This window comes from Phascolarctos cinereus, unplaced genomic scaffold (assembly GCF_003287225.1).
Source record: "Phascolarctos cinereus isolate Bilbo 61053 unplaced genomic scaffold, phaCin_HiC Scaffold_1;HRSCAF=81, whole genome shotgun sequence".
Classification (NCBI taxonomy): domain Eukaryota; kingdom Metazoa; phylum Chordata; class Mammalia; order Diprotodontia; family Phascolarctidae; genus Phascolarctos; species Phascolarctos cinereus.
Genome location: NW_027555514.1, coordinates 281185487 through 281204483, shown reverse-complemented (window position 1 = coordinate 281204483; position 18997 = coordinate 281185487). Strand labels below are relative to the sequence as shown.

The following is an 18997-nucleotide window of genomic DNA, read 5'->3' as shown; positions in this document are numbered from 1 at the left end:
ATGACATCTACCCCACAGGTAGAAGTGAAGAATGGATGTCCCACCATTCTCTGGGAGGGAGCTGGGCTGTCCAGGCACTAGGGTAGCTGGTGGTGAGGGAGACAGACAAGAAGAGAGACAGTTTCTCTGCATCATCTGGAGGAATGAGTCTGTATATAAAAAAAAAATCAAACAAAAAACCAAACCCTCCTCTTTTAATCAGGCTGGACAGAGAGATCTCTGGATGGCCAGAAGGCCAAGGCGAGGCATTCCTCCTGGTTGAGGTCATGGTGACCTTTGGTTATGGCTTTTAAAACAGTTTGGAAGAGATGGGAGTGGGTGGGGGTGAGGGGGGGAGCAGAAGAGGGTCCCTCATCCCAGGGTCAGGGGCAAGGGCTAGGGAGCCACATTCCAGTCCCCAGCAGGGAGCCCTAATGGGAGGCAGGAGGCACCCCTGAGGTAAGGAAAGCCCCCTCCTCACAGCCTGGAATGGACCCCCTGCGGGTTGGCCAACAAAGTGTGGTGGTGAGGACAATGGGCTCCTGTGCTGTCCCCCCCTCCCTCCTCTCCCCTAGTCACAAAGGCTCCACTGTATGGCCCCAGCTAGGCTGTGGGTGTGGCATTGGGGGGAAGCTGGGCATCTGGTGCCCAAGGCTGGAGGTGGGGTCAGAGCAGGCTCTCAGGCCCTCTGGGCTGACTGTTCCCCAGAACAAATTGCCCTCAGCTGTCCCTCTGTGAGAACCCACCTCCCTAGCCCTAGAAGCCTCATCTGACCAGGAAGAGGATGGTGTGGGGGCAAGCCTGCCCTGCCCCCCTGACCACCCTTTGAAGGATATGTGTGTAGGGGGGTGGGTGGGAATGGAATGGCCAAGGAGGGGGATTCCTGCCAAGTCTCCCCCAACTCCACAGACTCTGGTTTGGCCTGGGGAAGATGAGCTGGTGGGACAGGGCCGGGGGGGGGTGGGATTTGAAGCAATGCCAGTTCCTTTCTTGTCCCTTCACCTGCCCTCCACTTCCTTCCAGCTCCTGGCTTTGCCGCTTGTCCTATTAGGTGAAGTGGATCACTCCCCTCCACGCCAAATCCTCTGCCCTCCAAGATGGGGTGGGAGGGGGGACTTCACTGGAGGTCCCGGGGCTGGGCCAGCAGGGCTACACTCACATATTCACCTCATCATCCTCATCGGCAAATTGGAATGCGGTTGCCTGAACTGTGCTGGGGACCGGGACCCTCCTCGGCTCCTTCTCGGAGCTGCTCCTTGCCCAGCAAGGGGAGACCCCCAGTCCCTCATCCTGGCTCTCCCATGAGGCCCGGCTTTGAGGTAACACTCCAGCGAGCTCTTGCCGAGCAGTGGCCTCGCTATAGTGGGGCCTGGGCCCCCAGCTGCCTACCCAGTGTCCCCTGGCAGGGTTCATACTGGCGGCTGCTCTCGGCTTCTCCGGCTGGAGGCTCCCTGGCTTCTCCCCAGTGGGGCTCTTTGACACTGAGACCCCATTGGGACAATGTCCCTGAGGTTGGGGCTCTGGGGCTGGGGGCTGGGGCTCTGCCGTCTGGGCTGGGCCTGGCTCTTTCCCAGGCACCTCCGCCAGGCTCATGGCACTGAGGAGCTCGCTGAGGAGGGAGGGACCTAGGTCTAGGCGGAAGGAGAGCATGGAGTCAGAGCGATGGAGCTTGGGCTCTGAATCAGAGCGAGGCAGATCAGTCTCTGAGTCCGATCGAGGCAGGTCAGACTCTGAAGGATAGGAGCTGTCCTTGTCCAGGGGCCTCTCAGTGGGTAAAAGGCGAGGGATGGTACAGAATCCAGAATCCAGACCTGGAAGGGCAAGAGGAGACAGGCTCTGAGTGAGCTCCAAGGGCCAGTCCTGGCCGCTCCGTCCACCACCCTCTGGCTGGCCGGCCGGGCACCCACAAGCCAAGCCCTCTTCCACGTGTCTGTGGCCTCAGGCAGCGGCTCATTCTTCTGTTCCTATCACAGGCACCTAACACAGTGCCTGACCCCCCAAGCCCATGAAAAATGCTCTTCTATTCCATATGGCTCAGAGATTCAGAGTGGGGAGGATTCTGAGGCCGTCTGGAGAGGCCAAGGGGACCTGGAACCTGGGCTCGGCCCTAGAGGTCCGATTGAGAAACCAAGGCCCAGGGATGAAAAATGGCTTGTGCGAGGCTATACGACAAGGTGTGGAGGCACGTTTCTAAAGTCATGTTTGTTGTTGAGCTATGTCTGGCCCTCCACGACTTTGTCCAGGGAGCTTTCTTGATGAAGATAGTGGAGTGGCCTACCATTTCCTTCTCCAGTGTGGACCCATTTTATACATGAGGAACTGAGGCAAATAGGGGTGAAATGACTTGGCCAGGGTCACACTGCTAGTTAGTGTCTGGGGCTGGATTTGAACTCAGATCTTCCAGACTTCAGGCCCAGTGCTGTATCCACCTCACCACCTAGCTGCCCCATTAAGAAATAGTTCTCTTCTCTAAAACCCTTTCCAGACATGGAAAAGCCCCTAGGGGGGCAGCTAGGTGACACTTACTAGCTGTGTGACCCTGGGCAAGTCACTTAACCCCAGTTGCCTAGAAAAAAGAAAAAGAAAAGCCCCTAGGGAAGACGGTAGGTAGGCAGGTCAGGACAAAGCAACAAAGAAGTCCTTTCCTTAAAGGGATTAAGGGTGATAACTCAATTTAACTCATAATCTTGCCTCTCTAGCACCTAACTTTCTCCACTGAGCAGGCAGAGGGCCAAAGGTCCCTTTCTTTAACTCCCAGTGGGAGGAGGGCTGTGATCGGGACTCAGTTGCTCAATTCTGGAATGTTAATAACCCAAGCTCAATTTTAAGATCTCTCTGCCTTGTTCAAGATTCCCATAAATGTGACCTGAAATCTTGATGGCATGGGGGACTATGGCTCTCTCTAAGCTAGAAGTGGTTTGGATAGACAAGAACGTCAACATAATCTGAGTCCCAGAAGGCTCAGAGAACCTCTAGGCTATGACCTCATTTTATAGGTGACTTGCCCAAGGTCACACAGAATAGCAAGCTGCAAAGGCAGGCAGGACCTGAACCCAGGTCCTTGGACACCAACTTCTGCTGAGCCTGTAAATAAAGAGTCTAACAGTAATCATAACCCCTTGGGCTTTTCAGCCTCCATTGATAGGCAAAGCCCCCTGTCCTAGCGGTCCTGCCAGGAGAGCTGGAGTTCAGCCAGTGATGGATGTCAGCGAGGCCAGAGGGCCGGTCAGCGCACCCAGGGCAGGGGTCTCTGGGCTTTGTGCCCTGCCTGTGCTGGGTGGCAGAAATACCTACTTAGAATGGGAACAGGGCTGGACCAGGAATCACATGAAGGCCCTGATCTGAATGAATAAAAAAGCATTTAGGATGTACTCACTGTGTGGGCAGGAACCCAAACTTCTATTTTCTAGCTGTTTGACTTGGGACCTTTCCAAGCCTCAGTCTATCCATCCGTTAAAATGGGGATACTGCCTACCTCACAAGATAGCTGGGAAGAAAGCCCTTGGTGAACCTCAAAAGCTTAGAGATTTGGGTCTATTATTATCACCCATAACAATGAATTCAGAGTTCTGTAGAAGTTAGCCAACTGACATCAAGGGCCTTATGTGCCAGCTGGATGGCGCCGTAGTGCATAGCACCCTGGGTCTGGAGTCAGGAAGACCTGAGTTCAAATCCAGCCTCAGACACTTAGTAGCTGTGTGACTCTGGGCAAGTCACGTCACCGTGTCTGCCTCAGTCTCCTCATCTGTAAAATGAGCTGGAGAAGGAAATGGCAAACCAGTCCAGTGAGGTCATGAAGAGTTGGACGTGACTAAAAATGACTGAACAGTGTGCCAGGCAGTGTAGACAAAGACAATTCCTGCCCTCAGGGAGCTCCGAGTCCTAGACCAGATTTCCTGAAGATAATCACAGAGGGAATGGACCGGCATTCTGGGGCCTCAGGAAGAGTCTCTTGCAGAAGGCGGGCCTTTAACTGAGACTTGGGAGGAAGACGAGGAAGCCAGGAGAGGAAGATGAAGGAGAGCGTTCTAAGCACAGGGCACAGCCAGAGAAAAGGCACGGAGTTCGGAGATGAAGTACTTAATTTCATCTGACATCCCCAGGGAGGCAGATAGAACACCCGCTTAGAGCCACGTTTTATAAAGGAACTAAGACTTGGGGGTCAAGTACTTCGCCTAAGACCACATCTCTGGTAAGTAGGGAAGTCAAGACTTGAACTCAGGTCCCCATGACTCCTAGTCCATCACTTCCCACCCACCCCCTTTTAAACCACACCAGCGACTTCATCAGATTCCTAGTGAGGAAATGGGTCCTGGGCACTAAGGGAAGTGACTTGACCAGGGTCATACAGCCAGGAAGAGTCAAAATCAGGACTTGGACCCAAACTTCCTGACTCAAGAGGCTGATTCTCCACCCCCAGCATCATGCTGCCTCCACCTCCCACATGTACAGGGAACAGGTCAGGAGTGATGATGATGGACTGGCATTTATATAGCACCCTCAGGTTTGTAAAGCACTGTACAAGGGCGGCTAGGTGGCACAGTGGATAGAGCACCAGCCCTGGAGTCAGGAGGACCTGAGTTCAAATCCAGCCTCGGACACATAGCACTTACTAGCTGTGTGACCCTGGGCGAGTCACTTAACTCCATTGCCTAGCCAAATAAAAAAAGTGCTGTACACACACACGTATATATTCATTTGATCTTCACAACAACCCTGAGAGGGAGATGCTCTTATGATCTCCATTTCTTGGGTTATTGTTCAGCTGTTTTCAGTCCTGTATGACTCTGTGATTCTGTTCGGTGTTTTCTTGGCCTCTTCCAAGATACTGCAGTTGTTCGCCATTTCCTTCTCCAGCTCATTTTACAGAGGAGGAAACTGAGGCAAATGAGTGAAGTGACTTGCCCAGGGTCACACGGCTACTAAGTGCCCAAGTCTGATTTGAACTCACATCTTCATGGCTCCAGAAGCAGCGAGGTAGCGAAGTGGATAGAGTGCTGGGCCTGGAGTCAGGAAGATGAGTCTTCTTCAGTTCAAATGGATTTCAAATGGAGGCTGGATTTGAACTCAGGACTTGACCAACTCCTGGTCCAGCGCTCTATCCACCACCCCACCTACCAGCGTGTTGGTCCTGTCAGCTTACAGACCAATCTGATGATCTACACATTCAACATTCACTCATTAAGTCTTTATTAAGCACCTACTGTGTGAGAGGAACTAGGGATACAACTCAAGGTCACCAGGGCCATGCCCTACCCCCTGTGAATTGAATTGAATCCACCTGAGCCTTTGTGAATAACTCTGGACCAATGGAGAAACCAGGGAGTGATGTGCTTGGTTAGGTCAGGCCAACAGCCTAGATCCCAAGGTCTCTCTGCCCGGTGCTTTGCAAAATCCACTGGCTCTAAGGCAAGGGAATCTGGGTGTAAATCCCACCCCTCCTGCTTACTACCTGTGTGCGCCTGTGAGACGTTGGACGAGTGCTTCACCCCACTAGGTCTCAGTTTCCTCATCCGCAAAATGGGGGGATTGGACTAAAAATACTTTCCAGTTCTGCAGGGATGAGCCTAATTTCTGGGGGCGTGTGATTTTTTTTTGCCACAAGGTGGCGGCATTGCTCCATGGCTGTCTCTAGGCCAGGCAAGCCCCTTACTCGAGTACCCTGCTCGCTCTCCCAAAGATGGAAACCAGTTCCCTTAAGCTTTGGACTATTAAAGCTAGAAGGGCCTGGGGACATCTCGGAAGCGCAAGACTGGGCCGGAAGGGTGCCCGAGGGGCAGTGAGCTGTCCTGCACGGGGTACTGTTCCTGGCAGTCCGGAAGAGCTGGGGTCAGATCTCCCCTCCAGCGCCAGTGGGCAGAAGTCTGGTTACCTGAGCCTCTGTTTACTGCTCTGTAAAATGGGGATTACAACACCTGCAGTATCTACCTCCCCGGGAAGGGGGGATGAGCGGGGAGACTCACACACTTTGTAAACTTTAAAATAAGATGAAAAATGCCAGCCATTATCATCATCATCGAGTCCAACCTGACTTTACAGATGAGACTGCGTCCCAGTCCAACCTCGTTTTGGCGAGGGGAAAAACCAGGTCCAGAAGTGAAGTGACTCACCCAAGGTCACCAGCTAGGAAAAAGCAGAGCCTGCACTTGAACCCGAGTCTTTGATGGGTCTCCAAACCCAGGGCTCGTCAACACCACCATCTACCCTCCCTAAATTGAACGAATATCTATTAAGACCTCGGGTAGGCCAGGTGCTGCTGGGCCTCAGAGGTGAAATAATGTGAAATGCAAGACGGGGGAACTGGAGGGAGCCAGCCGGGGACAGGGAGAGGGGGTGGGGTGGGTGGGAAGAATTCACTCACCATAGCCACGGTGCCCATCGGGGGACCCCCGGGGGCTGTCACGGAAGTTCAGCTTGCTCACCACCACGCTGTCGTAGCCTGCCTGGTGGAGCTGGGGCAAGGACACGGCGTTCTTGATGATGGGGGAGATGGCAGGGGGGTCGGGGGGGAGGAGGCGGCCGAGGAGGCGAAGCCCCGGGGAGGAGGCCCGCCCCGCCGGACCTGCTGCAGGGTCCGGAGCAAGAAGCTTCTGGGAGAGCGCCCGCCACCTCGGCCGGCCCCGCCGTGGTTGCTGAGGAAGGAGGTGTCCCCGAAGACGTCCCCGCCTCGGCCCCACGTGCATGGTGTGGCGGAAGTCGCCCAGGGGTGGGCTGATCATGTCTGCCGTCAGCTCGGCCTTCATCGGTCTCCTTTTCCTATGGGAGCCAGACATCCAGCCCAGCGCCGGCCCGGCCGCCTTGGGCTGCTCAACCCTCCTCATGTCCAAGCTGACCTGTTTCTTGGAGGGCGATGGATGGTCAAGGGGCTAGAAGGCCGCGCCCCAACTTCAGATTTTCCCCTGCCAGGGGCTGTCCTGGACCGTCGAGGGAAGGGAATGGTCGGCCGATCTCTGTGTGGATGGTACTTTTTCCTCTCCTCACCCCCTTCCTGTTGCTTGGCCTTCTCTTAGGGGATAGGCACCGTCCTGAAGGGTGTGGCTCATGGGGGAGCCATGGCCTTGGAAGGACTTGGGATGGAGCTCTCCCGGATGTCCCTAGAGCAGGTCTGACTGGCTGGTCCAGGCCCCGGCCCCCGCTGTCTGGGAGGACAAGGGGATTAGCAGGCTAATCTGCCAGCTCCCCTCTTCCGGGGTGAGGGTTGGCTGGGGACAACCTGGCCAGTTCCAGTGGGTGGAGACCTGAAGGAGGACAGAGTAGAAAATAAAGACAAGGCTTAGAATCACCAAGCTAGAAAGGGGGATGAGGACTCATTAAGGCTGGTCCCCTCCCTTGAAACAGGTTCAGAGAAGGAAGCCATTTGCCTCTGGTCACCCAGCCAGTGAGAAGAGGGAATGTCAGAGCTGCGAGGGGCCTCAGAACAGGGATTGACCAAGTGTGAGGACCCAGCTAAATCCCTGGTTTTCCTAGGTTCCTTCCAGGTCTAGAGCTCCGGGGGCCCTTGGGTAAGTCACTCATCTCTTAGAGCTTCAGTTTGTATCAAGTGAGAATATCAAATGAGCACCTACCTCACCTTGTTTTAAGGACTCGGTGAGCTCCTCTACACAGAACACCAGAAAATGTTCTTCTGAAAGATCCCAAGATTATAGATTTAGGGTTTGAAGCGATCTCCAATCCCCACCCCCCCTCCAATTTTATAGATGGGGCAACTGAGGAAGAGGGCAGGTGGACTATATGATTTAGAGTTGGAAGGGACCCTGGAAATCATCTAACTCCTTCATTTTACAGATTAGGCAACTAAGCCCCAGAGAACTCCAGTGATCTGCCCAAGGCAGAAGAGAGGAGGCCTAGGCAGCATTCAATCCCAGGTCCTCTGACTCCAAAGCTATTAACTGAACTGCTTCCGACCCCCCATTTCATAACGGATCTCCCTGAAGTCAACCAGACGTCTGTCGATCATTCCCTCTCCCTCAGCCTCTGGAGTTGGAATACATAAGGCTAGGTGCTGAGGTGGATAGAGTGATGGGCCCGGGGATCAAGAAGTCCCGAGTTCGAGTTTGACCTTGGATACTTACTAGCTGTGTGAGCTTGGGCACTCAATCTGTTTACCTCAAGTTTCCCCATGTGCAAAATGGAGATAATTACACCTCCTAGGCTCATGATAAAGGGCTGTGCACAGCACATGGTAAGTGCTTTATGAATGTTGGCTTATTAATACCTGCCTCTGACACACTGACTGTGTGACCTTGGGTAAGTCATTTCTCAACGTCCCAAGCAACCTTCTAAGATTCTTCCTAAATGCCCTCCTGCAGCTGTGTCGGTTTCCTGCAGGGAGAGGTCAGCTCCCCTCCTCTCTAGCTAGATAAGCCCCAGCTCTTCTTCAGTTCTTGTAGTCCAATGGTTAGAGAGCCTGTCTCAGAATCTGTCTCTGACATGTAGGATCAGCAATGGGGAACCTACCCAGGGCTTCTGAGGCAGGTTTGAGCCCAGGCTGAGTCACTTCTCCCTGAACCTCAGTTTCCTTATCTGTCAAATGACAGGGTTGGAATGTGAGATCATAATGACCCGGGTGACTCTCAGACTTATATTGCCAAGCAGGCAACGGTCTGCATTGGAGGAATCTTGTCCCTGGGCATTCCCTACTCAGCTGAAGCCCCCCAAAATTCTTCATTTCACAACTGCTGCAGTCCAGCCTCCTCTGAATTCCCACAATCCTCTCTGCCACTTCCTGGCTGAGTGACCTCTAGTAAAATCACCTCAAGTCTTGGTGCCAATTTCTTCATCTGTAAAATGGGGATAATCAGCCCTGCTGGAAGACCAAATGATATAACTGATTGGAAAATGCTTTAAGTATACACCTGAGAGGGATTATTATTATTCTCCCTTGTTTGCCTACAGGGTTGTCTCCCCTGAGAGGTCGAGAGTATAAGGGAAAAGGGACTGCACTTGGATTCAAATCCTGCATTTGTCAGTGACTAGCCGTGTGACTCTGAATCTCTGAGCCTCAGTTTCCTCATCTGCAAAATGGACATGATAATCCTTGCACAGGGTTATTATTTGGACAAGTGCTTTGTAATCCTTCAATTCAGAAGTAGCAGCAGTGTGATCTTGGGGAAGTCACAACCTCCTGCAACCTTAGTTAACACAGTGACTGGCACACAGCAGGCCCTTAGTAAATGTTTGTTGAATTGTATTGAATTGGTTTTTTCCTTTGTTTAAAAAAAAGTGGTGGTGGTGGGTACAAAGGATATGATGATGAAAATATCTTTAAAAGAAGTTCACTGGACTTAGGTTAATTCAGAACCCTGAACTAGGGAATGCATAAAGTGTCTTCCAAATTTGAATCCCAGGATTGAGATCTAACCCCCTAACTAGAACTCAAGACCTCCGGCAGGGGGCGCCTGTGCATCGCTGAGGCCAGCTATGCAGAGCGGGGGGCTCCAAGCTAGTCAGACTTGGGCAGCGGACCCACTATAGGGGGAGAGTCATAGGGGTGCCAGCTAGTCTCCATGATCGCCTTAGGCCAAAATACTCTTGGGATCCGAGGACTGAGAGCTAGAAGGGTCCACTGGGCATCACTGGTGCAACCCCAGCGGTTTACAGAGGAAAAAACTGAGGTTCAGAGAGGGAGAGTGATTTGTCCAACGTCACACAGCAGCAGAGTGCAAGGCCAATGTATCCACACCTTCTTTCCCTGGGCGCCGCCTCTGCTGTGTGTGGGTCAAGCCGCTGCCCGGGCGCCACGTGTCCTTTGGGCCGCGGGCAGAGAGGTCACAGCCTGGAGATAGTTCCAGCCCCCAGTGCTGGCCAGGCAGGGCTCGAGAGCGCGGTGCCAGGGTGCCAGGGAGCGCTAGGGCTCCGAAGGCGGGCTGGGGGGGGGGCGAGGAGAGGGCAGCTAGGGCAGGCCAGGGCTCATTCATAGCCCTCCCTCCTACACTCCCCCCCACCCCCCCATGCACACTAGCCTAATGGGCAAGCCTTAGGGAGGTCTGGGGAGGTCCCGGAGAGCGTCTCCCAGAGTCCGGGAGGCTAGGAGGTAAAGGAGGGTAATGGGTGAGCCAGGCTTCCTTCCCCGCCCCTTTCGTATTTCTGGATGTAAACCAGCAGCTGAAACCCAGCGAGACAGGTAGTGCAAAATAATTCCTCCTTCCGCTCCATTCTTCAACCTCCACCATTTTAACATGGGGAAACTGAGGCTCAGAGATTCTGTGTTTTTCCCAAGGGTCACAAAACAAGTATGTGTCAGAGCCAGAACTCGAACCTAGGTCTTCTGATACCACCTCCTGATCTCTAGCCACCACACACCGTGCCCCTTCGCAAGGCTTAAGACTTCTTTCCAGGTCTGCCGCAGGACACCGCCCCCCCCTACCCCCCTCCCCACTCTGTAGAATGGAAGCAGGCATCGATGGTGCCCCAAGTGCAGGGCACACGGACCTACCTAACCTTACAAGTGGAGTTACGAGGATCTCACCAACATCTGGAATTAACTCTACAATCTACAACTCGGGTCGCAACCCCTCCCCTTCAGGCTCCGCAGCCCACAAGGACTTTCCTTTCCCTTCCCGTCCAGTTCCGTCCCGTCCTGTCCCACCCTCTCTCTCTTTTCCTGTCACCTTGAGTAAAGAAGCCTTCCCCCTTCCCCCATTCCCCTCCTCCCCTCCCCCAGGACGTCGTTGTCCCGTCGCCTGTCTCGGAAAAGGGTCCATCGATCCAGCTGTTTTTGGCTGGGGAGTGGTCAGGGGACCCCCAAGAGAGTAGACCCTCTTTGTGTTACGGGGTTGGGTAGGCTCAGGAGGCTGGAGAAGTAAGGAGATTCCCCAAGGTGGGGGGGGGGACTGGATGGAAGATGACCTCATCGGCTTTCCCCAAATTCTCGGGCTTGGAAAGCGCGGGCGGCTGGCCCGGACCGGGCGTCGGCAGGGAGACGACAGGACTGGAGGGAGAGAGGCGGACTAGGAGGTCAGGGCAAGCCTCCAGGTCTGTTCCCCCCCACCCCCGCCCTCCCCCAAGCCTTCCTTCCCGCTTTCAGGGCCGGCGTCTAAGCTGGGGGGGGAGGGGGCGGGGGTGTAGCCCGCCGCCGACTCCTAGTCCCAGGCAGAAAATCTTCCAACAGCACTTTCCTCTCCCCTGCCTTCCCACCCCCAACCCCCCCGCAGCGACTCCCTTTCCTGTCTGAGACGCTGGAATGAGGAGCTGGGGGTGGTGGAGACCTGGCTCCAGCCTCGTCCCTGTGCCCAGCCCTCTGTGGCTCCCCCTTTCTCTTCTCCCTTACGTCTGTCTCGCTCCCCAAATCCCCCAATCCAAAGCAACTCCCCTAAAGCTTTCTGCCTCTTTCAGGCAACTCCCACAAACCCTGCTTTGTGCAGAGTGCCTCCTCCCAGAGCGCCTATCTCAGTGCTGGCCAGCCTCACCGCGCACCCCCTGCGGAGGCTGCCAGAGGTGGGCATCTTGACCCATACTTAGACGGCTGCCCCTCTTCCTTGCCCCAGCAGCAATGTGCCCGTTTACCTCTGTCCCTCTCTCTGGCTTTCTCTTGGTTTGTTTTCCCCGGCAGAGAAGGAAAAGAAACTTTGGAGTGGCAGCAGTTTCTCTCCCTCCCCAGCGAGTCTCGGCCGCCCTGCCCCCCGGGCACTCCAGGCAGATGCAGGCAGGATTGGGGGTGGGGTGGGACGGGTGGGGCGGGGGATACTAAAAGCTCCTTCCTCCCTGGCTGGTTGGGCCACCCGGATCCAGCGGCGGTGCCCTGCCCTCCCGGGTCCGTCTGTCCGTCTGTCCCGGTCAGTCTCACGGCCACCCGGAGCTCTGGCTTTCAAGCCAGAGAGGAGGGAGGGAAGGAGGGAGCCCAAGGGGAAGGGGGAGGGGGGCGTGGAGGGCGGGGCGGGATCTCAGCCGCTAGTGGCCAATGCCCTCCGAGGAACGAAGACAGCAAGAATTTGCTTGGGCTGTCCGGGGGAGGGGAATTCAGGCCTTTACTCTCAGTCCGTCCCCTCCTTTCTCCAAACACACATACAAACACGCTTCTCTTTCTGCCAAAGATCATCCCTTTCTGGGGTCTCAGTTTCCTCATCTGTAAAATGGTCAGGGGGTTGGAAACGACGGCCTCTAACGTCTATTCCTACTTGAGAAATGTAATCCTCTGATCCTGTGGAACCGGGGTTAGTGGCCAGGCGGCAGCAACAGGCCTGGAATGGCAACCTCCCATTTGCAACGTGCCAGGACCCTGGCATGGAGTCCCTACTCCCCTGACAGATGTCCTGGGGAGAAGTTTCTTCCTCATTCCCCTTCCTCCTAGGTCACACAGAAGGCAGTGCATAATATGAATGGATTGTGGAATCAGAGAGCCTGAGTTAGAATCCCATCTCATCGACTTCCTAACTGTGCGAGGCCTTTTCTGAGCTTCAGTTGTCTTCTCTGTAGAATTAGGGGGCTGGACTTCATAGCTTCTAAGACATCTTCCAGCTCTAGTCCATGGTCTATGGTCCATGAGTTGTCACCTGGAGAACTGGGGAGTGGGATGAAATCAGAATGTGTGTGTGTGTGTGTGTGTGTGTGTACAACCAGCAGAGGTGCTCCAGAGTCTGGGGACAGGCCCAGAGGAGGGGCTCTAGCCCTCCCAACAGCTCCAGGGCCACTAGGATGGAGGTAGGGAGCTGGGGGGAGAGCTGCAAGGAAATGGAGAGGAATCAGGGCATGGGGGTGCAAGAGAAAGAATCCTGGGGTTTCTATTCAGGACACACACACATTTATAATGTTTGAGTGTATAGATACATACAAACAATACATAGATATGTATAAACACACATGTGTATGTATATTGTATATGTACCAATAGATATGGACATATCTATCACTTTGCAAACTTCAAATTGCCAAGTAGATACGAATTATCATCCCCCTCTCCCACCCCCATTTCCTCTCCCAGGAAAACAGCTTTAGTCTGGAAGAAAAGTTCAGGAGGTGAAAGAGTTAAAACCAGAGGGCTTGGTCTCTGGTCCTGGCAGTGAGATAGTAGACCAGAAGATGACCGTGGGTGAAGCTGAAAGCAAGTGAAGCAAGGCTGGGGCTTGCCCTGGGGAATTACCCATGAGATCCCTGAAGATTCAGGGTGACCCTTCTGCGCTTCACTGGAGAACTCTTTGGCGTGGGGACTAGAACCCTCACCCCTCTGCCATGAGAACAGCCTCCTTTCTCGGCCTGGATCAGGACCTGGGCTGGGCTTATGGGCCCTTAGGTAAGTGATGTGCCCTCTCTGGGCCTCAGTTTCCTGCTTATTAAAGTGCTAAGGACGATTCCTGTTTTAGATCAATGACCCAGTGATTTCCATCCAGCACTTAGGAGGAACTCAAATGGCCCAGTTGAAAGTGGTAAGTCAGCAGCTGGAGGCCAAGTTGATGTCTGTCGATTGGGAATGGTTAAGCAAATTGGGGGACATGGGTGCCGTGGAATGTTACTGTGCCAGAAGTAAGCCAGACTATGAACAGAAGTATGGGAAGGTGGAACAGTGGGAGGGAGGGAGGAAACACCACAGGACAGCTTTCTCTCAGCCTTCTTAGCAGAGGTGGGGGGACTCTGGGTGCAGAGCACTGAATGCATCATAGAGCTGTGGGGGCCTCTGGGTGAGGAGGATGGATCACAGCACATGACTTGGGTGACTTTCAGCTAGTTTGGGGTTTTGTTTTTTCCTTTTATTATAAGGGATGGTCAGGGTTGGAGCGGGGGGGGGGGGGGCAGGATGAAGTTGCTGGCTCTCTACTCACTGCTAGTTCCATGCATCAGATGCTAACCTCCTCACTCCAGACCATCTTCCTGGTTACCTGGCTCAGAGACCATGCCCTCAGGTTTGAACTCTTTTATCTCCGAACTTCTGCCATGGGGTCCTGACGTCCGCTCACCATTTCAGGTGGGCCTAGGCCGTGTTTACAGCATCTCTATTCTCCATTTCCTCCAACCCCTCTTTTCAATGTTTTGGTTTTTCCCCCAGCTGTCTATCCTTCTTTCTCCTACCCTTTCCACCCTCTCCACCTCCCCATCTCTAGTTCTGAAAACCCTGATCAAATGGACTCTGTCTTTGTTGGGGGTGGGGTGGGGTGGGGTGTCAATCTACTTCCCAAATGTTGTCCATTCAACATTTCTGTGAAATGATCCTCCCTGGGCACTGGTCCCCTATACATACTGGCTTCCTTTATTAGAATATAAGCACTTTCAAGGGAAGGGTTCTTTCTTTCTTTCTTTCTTTCTTTCTTTCTTTCTTTCTTTCTTTCTTTCTTTCTTTCTTTCTTTCTTTCTTTCTTTCTTTCTTTCTTTCTTTCTTTCTTTCTTTCTTTCTTTCTTTTTCTTTCTTTTTGTAGTACCTGGCACAGAATGTGATAGGCATGTGAAAATGCTTGTGGGAGGGCATTTATGGCTGCCCTTTACTACAGGGTTTTTTGCCTTAATTTGTCCTTCTGGAGGTGGTGTAGGGGAATATGTCAGGTCCAACCTGTCTTACTAGTGATCCTCCCCCAACTAATTTAATTGAACAGGGTTAGAATGAGGACAGACCATAGAGATTGTCGGCACATACTTGCCAGCAGCCTGGGTGCAACTCAAGGGTTAAACGTGGGCTGCACAGTCATCATCCCTGGGCTGCAGAATGCAGAACAAATCCCTTCCAGATGGGGGCAGGGGGAGACTACCTTGGGGAAAGGACTGCTTGCTGTCCCCCCTCCCCCATCTCTTTCCCTCTCCAGGAAAGGGGGGGGGGTTCCCTTCAGGCTATGGCCGTAGACTCCCCTGGCTAGCTGGCTTCCATGTCTCAGAGCAGATAGGTTGAAGTAGGAAATGCATGGGACGGACTTGGGACTTGGGGAATGGATACGGGGGATGGAGAGGAGACAATGCTGGCAGCATCACCCTTCTCACAAAGGTAGTGTTCCACCCATCACCCTGATGGCTGCCCATGAGGAAGCTCAGGTCTGGCCTTCAATTAAAGCTAGACAGGTAGTCATCTCTTCCACTCCTATTCCCTCCCTCTACCGTGTTGTCTCCTGTTCTTTTCACCGGTCTGTCAGCTCACCTGATGGCATGTGCCTCTGTCTCTCTGCCCGTCTATACTCACTGCTCGGGCTGTGCAACTGGATATCTGTCTTTCTGTTCACCAACCTGTCTGTCCATCCTTCAGCCTGTCCATCTGTCCATCCACACTCACAGGTGCACTAGGCATTCAGCTGGTTTTCCCATCAGTCTGCCTATTGGTCCAGCCGTTGGCCTCCCTGCTCAGCTGTCCACCCCCCACGTGTGCCTCTAAAAGCGTCTTGTCTATGGCCAGTGTTAGCCAACATGGGCCATTGGCAGGAGGCCTGCCCTTGCCCTATCATACCCACGTGAAGTCAGCTGCTGGGCTGGCTCAGGCCCTCCCCAGCCCCACCCTGCAAACAGTGGTAAAGGGAAGTAGGAGAAGGAGAGGGAAGGGAGGAAGAGTGAAGGCTTTGGTGCTGAGAAAATCACAGAAGGACACCCGAACACTCCCCCTCTGCTACTCGCCACCTCGTGTCCTCAGTCTCATCTCTTTGCAATGGCCACAGCCCTTAGACTCAGTAGTTACATCACTGAACAGGTTGGATTGCCTGGGGTTTAGGGCCTGTCCCAGCTATGACACCCCAAATTCTAAGGCCCCTCCCGGCTCTGACATCCCATGTTCTAAAAGCCCCTCCTAGCTCTGACATTCCCCGTTCTAATCTCCCTTCCAGTTCTTGACATCCCCTGTTCTAAGGCTTTTCTCAGCTCCAATACTCTCTATTCTAAGGTCTTTTCCAGCTCTGTTCTTATTTGCTTTAAGAACTATTTCATCTCTGACATAGCCTATTCCGAAGCTCCTCCTTGCTCTTTTATTATTTATTCCAAACCCTGACATTCAAAACTCAGACAGTCTCTGCTCCCCTCGCTATTCCATTGTGTTTTCTAAGGTCCTGCTCAGGACTGACATCCTTTGTTCTAAGGTGGCCCCTCCCGGGCGTGACAGTCCGTTCTCCAAGCCAGTTATAGCTCTAACATTGGACGATTGTGCTCAGTGCTTTTGTTTTCTAGCCTGGCTGCTATTGTTCTATAATTTGGAATTGTTTCCTGTCTCTGCTATCACATTGTTCTACTCTCCTGGGCAGGATGGAATCTTCTTCTATGACGCCCACAGCCCCTGGGAACCCAGGGTGGGACACCCAGAGGAGCCTCAGGAAATGGCTGATAGATTTGTTACTCCTATCATTATTTGGTGGGGTGGGGGCAGGAGGAGTAGCTGTCCCCTGGGGGAGTTTGCTATGTTGATTTAGTTTTTACCTGAGCTCCTCAGTCCTGGTTGGGAAGATGCAGAACCAAGAAACAATGGGGCATTTGTCCTTTTTGGGGGGCTAGGGGGAGGTGTGGCTGGGAGGACAGGACACTGGGACATTCTCTGTTCAGCAGCCAGGACTTCTAGCCTCCCTTGAGAAAAGCTGGGGAAGGAAGTGTCATTAGAAGCTAGATGTAGAGCTGAAAGGGCCCTCAGAAACTGTTATCCTTCATTTTACAGCCTGGGAAATAGGTCCAGAGAGATGACTTGTCCAAGGTCACAGAAGTAACATCAGAAACAGTTTTAACCTAGGGCCTCTGAATGCAGAGCCAACGCTCTAACCACCATATGAAGTATTCACCACTTCCTCCCCATGAGTGGAAATCATATGTTTTGACTGGACCTGAGTTACTATAAATTTTTGAAGGGCTTAGTGAATATCTCCTCATGGAGGAGAGGTGAGCTTGGAATGCCCTTCCTGCCTTTCTCTGTGTATCCAAATCCCTTCTGTCCTTCAAGGCCCTGCCTAACTCCCTTCCCTTCCTATGGTGAAGGGGGGAAAAGGATTGGATGGGCTCTCAGAAGTCCTGGGGTCCAGACTAGTTTTCCAGGCTTATTACATGTATTCCATGATTCAGCCACACTGGACTTCTAGCTATTTGTTATATATGATATATCTATATCTATATCTATATCTATATCTGTATCTGTATCTGTATCTGTATCTATATCTCCCACCTCCCTGCCTTTGCCTAGGCTGTGCCTCTTGCCTGGAATGCCCTCCCTCCTCACCCTCACCTCTTAGAATCCCTATTTTTTAAAAAAAACTCAGCTCTAGTGACACCTTTTACATGAAAGCCTTTCCTACTCTCTCCTTTCTTGTTCCTAATTTTGTGCCCTCCCCACTTTTGTTCATGTTGTCTCCCCCCCCCCCCCCCCCCCCCCCCCGCCCAAATAGAATGTAAGATCCTTGAGGGCAAAGACTGCTTCTTTCGTGTCTTTGTACCTCTAGTGCCTGGCACAGGACTTTATACTTGGCCGTTGTCTCATAAAGTCTCAGCACAGTGCCTGGCATGTTGCTGTTCAGTCACTTCAGTTGTGCCCAACTCTTTGTGACCCCATTTAGGGTTTTCTTGGCAGAGATAGTGGGGTGGTTTACCACTTCCTTTTTGAGCTTTTTATAGATAAGGAAACTGAGGCAAACAGGGTGAAATACCTTGTCCAGGGTTACACAGCTAGGAAGTGTCTGGGGCCAGATTTGAACTCAACAAGATGAGTCTTCCTGTCTCCGGGCCCTGTGCTCTATCCACTGTACCACCCAGCTGCCTGCTAGGCTTAATAAATATTTATTGACTGAATTTTGGTTGACTGACTGGGTTTGAATCTGAGCTCTGTCACTTACACTTCTCTGTACCTAACTGGATGGCTTCCATTTTAGGTTTACTGTGAGACTCGAGTGTAATACTACATGTAAAATACTTTGAAAACTTTGAAATGTTACATAAAAGTCAGGCATTATTACCAACAAAAACTCACTAATCACTTACTATGTGCAAGGTCCTATTCTAGGGAATGGAGACTGCTCCCCCTGCCCTCACCCCCAGTTACTCCACCAGCCTGTAATTGCTACATTTGTTTTCTCTTCCCACTGAAAGCCAGTGAAGGCATTTTGCCAAACACACCCTTTTCATCAGATACAGTAACGGCAAGATGTAGAGGATGAGGGACTAGAGCTCCCGGAGGCCAGGCGTGGGCTGATGAGAGAGCAGGAAGGCAACACATATTATAATCAAATAAATTCAACATAATCAATAATATACATAAGCAAAATATAAGAGCAGAGCTTCTCCTAATAATAATAATAATAATAATAATAATTAAAACTAGCACTTATACATCCTCTACGTTTTGCAATGTGCTTTACATGATAGAGTATCTCATAAGATCCTCACAACAACCTTGGGAGGTAGCTACTATAATCCCCATTTTCCAGATGAGGAAACTGAGCCACGCTGAGGTTAAGTGACTTAACTAGTTCATTCAACTAGGAAGTGTCTGAGGCTGGATTTGAACTCAGGCCTTCCTGACTCCAAGCCCAGCACTCTATCTACTCTACCACCTACCTGCTCATGCCTTCCCTGAATTCTCTGAAACCAACTGGTTCATCATTTAGTGCAGAATATTAATATTTTAGTATATCCTTATGCTATAATATGTCCAGTCACCTTCCAACTGGTGCGCCCCTCCCCCTTCACTTCTAGTACATCAGAATGAGCTGTCACAAATGTTATTTTGAGTTGGCTTTTCTTTTCTTTATTTGAGCTCTTTGGGGGCATAAGCCAAATAGTGATATTGTTCAGTCAAAGAATACGTATAGTTAGTGACTTTTTAGACATAGCGGCAAACCTTGGAAATAATGAGGGTTTGGTTCCAGATCACTGCAATAAAGCAAGTCACATGAACTTTTTTGTTTCCTGGTGCATATAAAAATGATTTTTACACCATACTGTAGTTTAAGAAGTGTGCAATAGTATTATGCCTTAAAAAACAATGCACGTACCTTAATCAAAAAACACTTTATTACTAAAAAATGCTAGCCATCATCTGAACCTTCGGCAAGCTGTAATCTTTCTGCTGGTGGAGGGTCTTGCCTTGATGGTGACGGCGGCTGACTGATCAGGATGGTGGTTGCTGAAGGTTGGGTGGCCATGGTGATTT

General features: G+C 52.1%; 1 protein-coding gene across 1 annotated transcript; it reads right to left on the bottom strand.

Annotated features, from left to right (window-relative positions):
* Window positions 1-176: 176 nt before the first annotated feature.
* CDC42EP1 (CDC42 effector protein 1) lies at window positions 177-7022 on the bottom strand. Its single transcript, XM_078150477.1, is given in 5 exon segments — window positions 177-1790; window positions 6341-6485; window positions 6488-6652; window positions 6654-6845; window positions 6975-7022. Coding segments are annotated over 5 exon segments (1206 nt in total). The 3' UTR covers window positions 177-1134.
* Between the last annotated feature and the right edge of the window lie 11975 nt (window positions 7023-18997).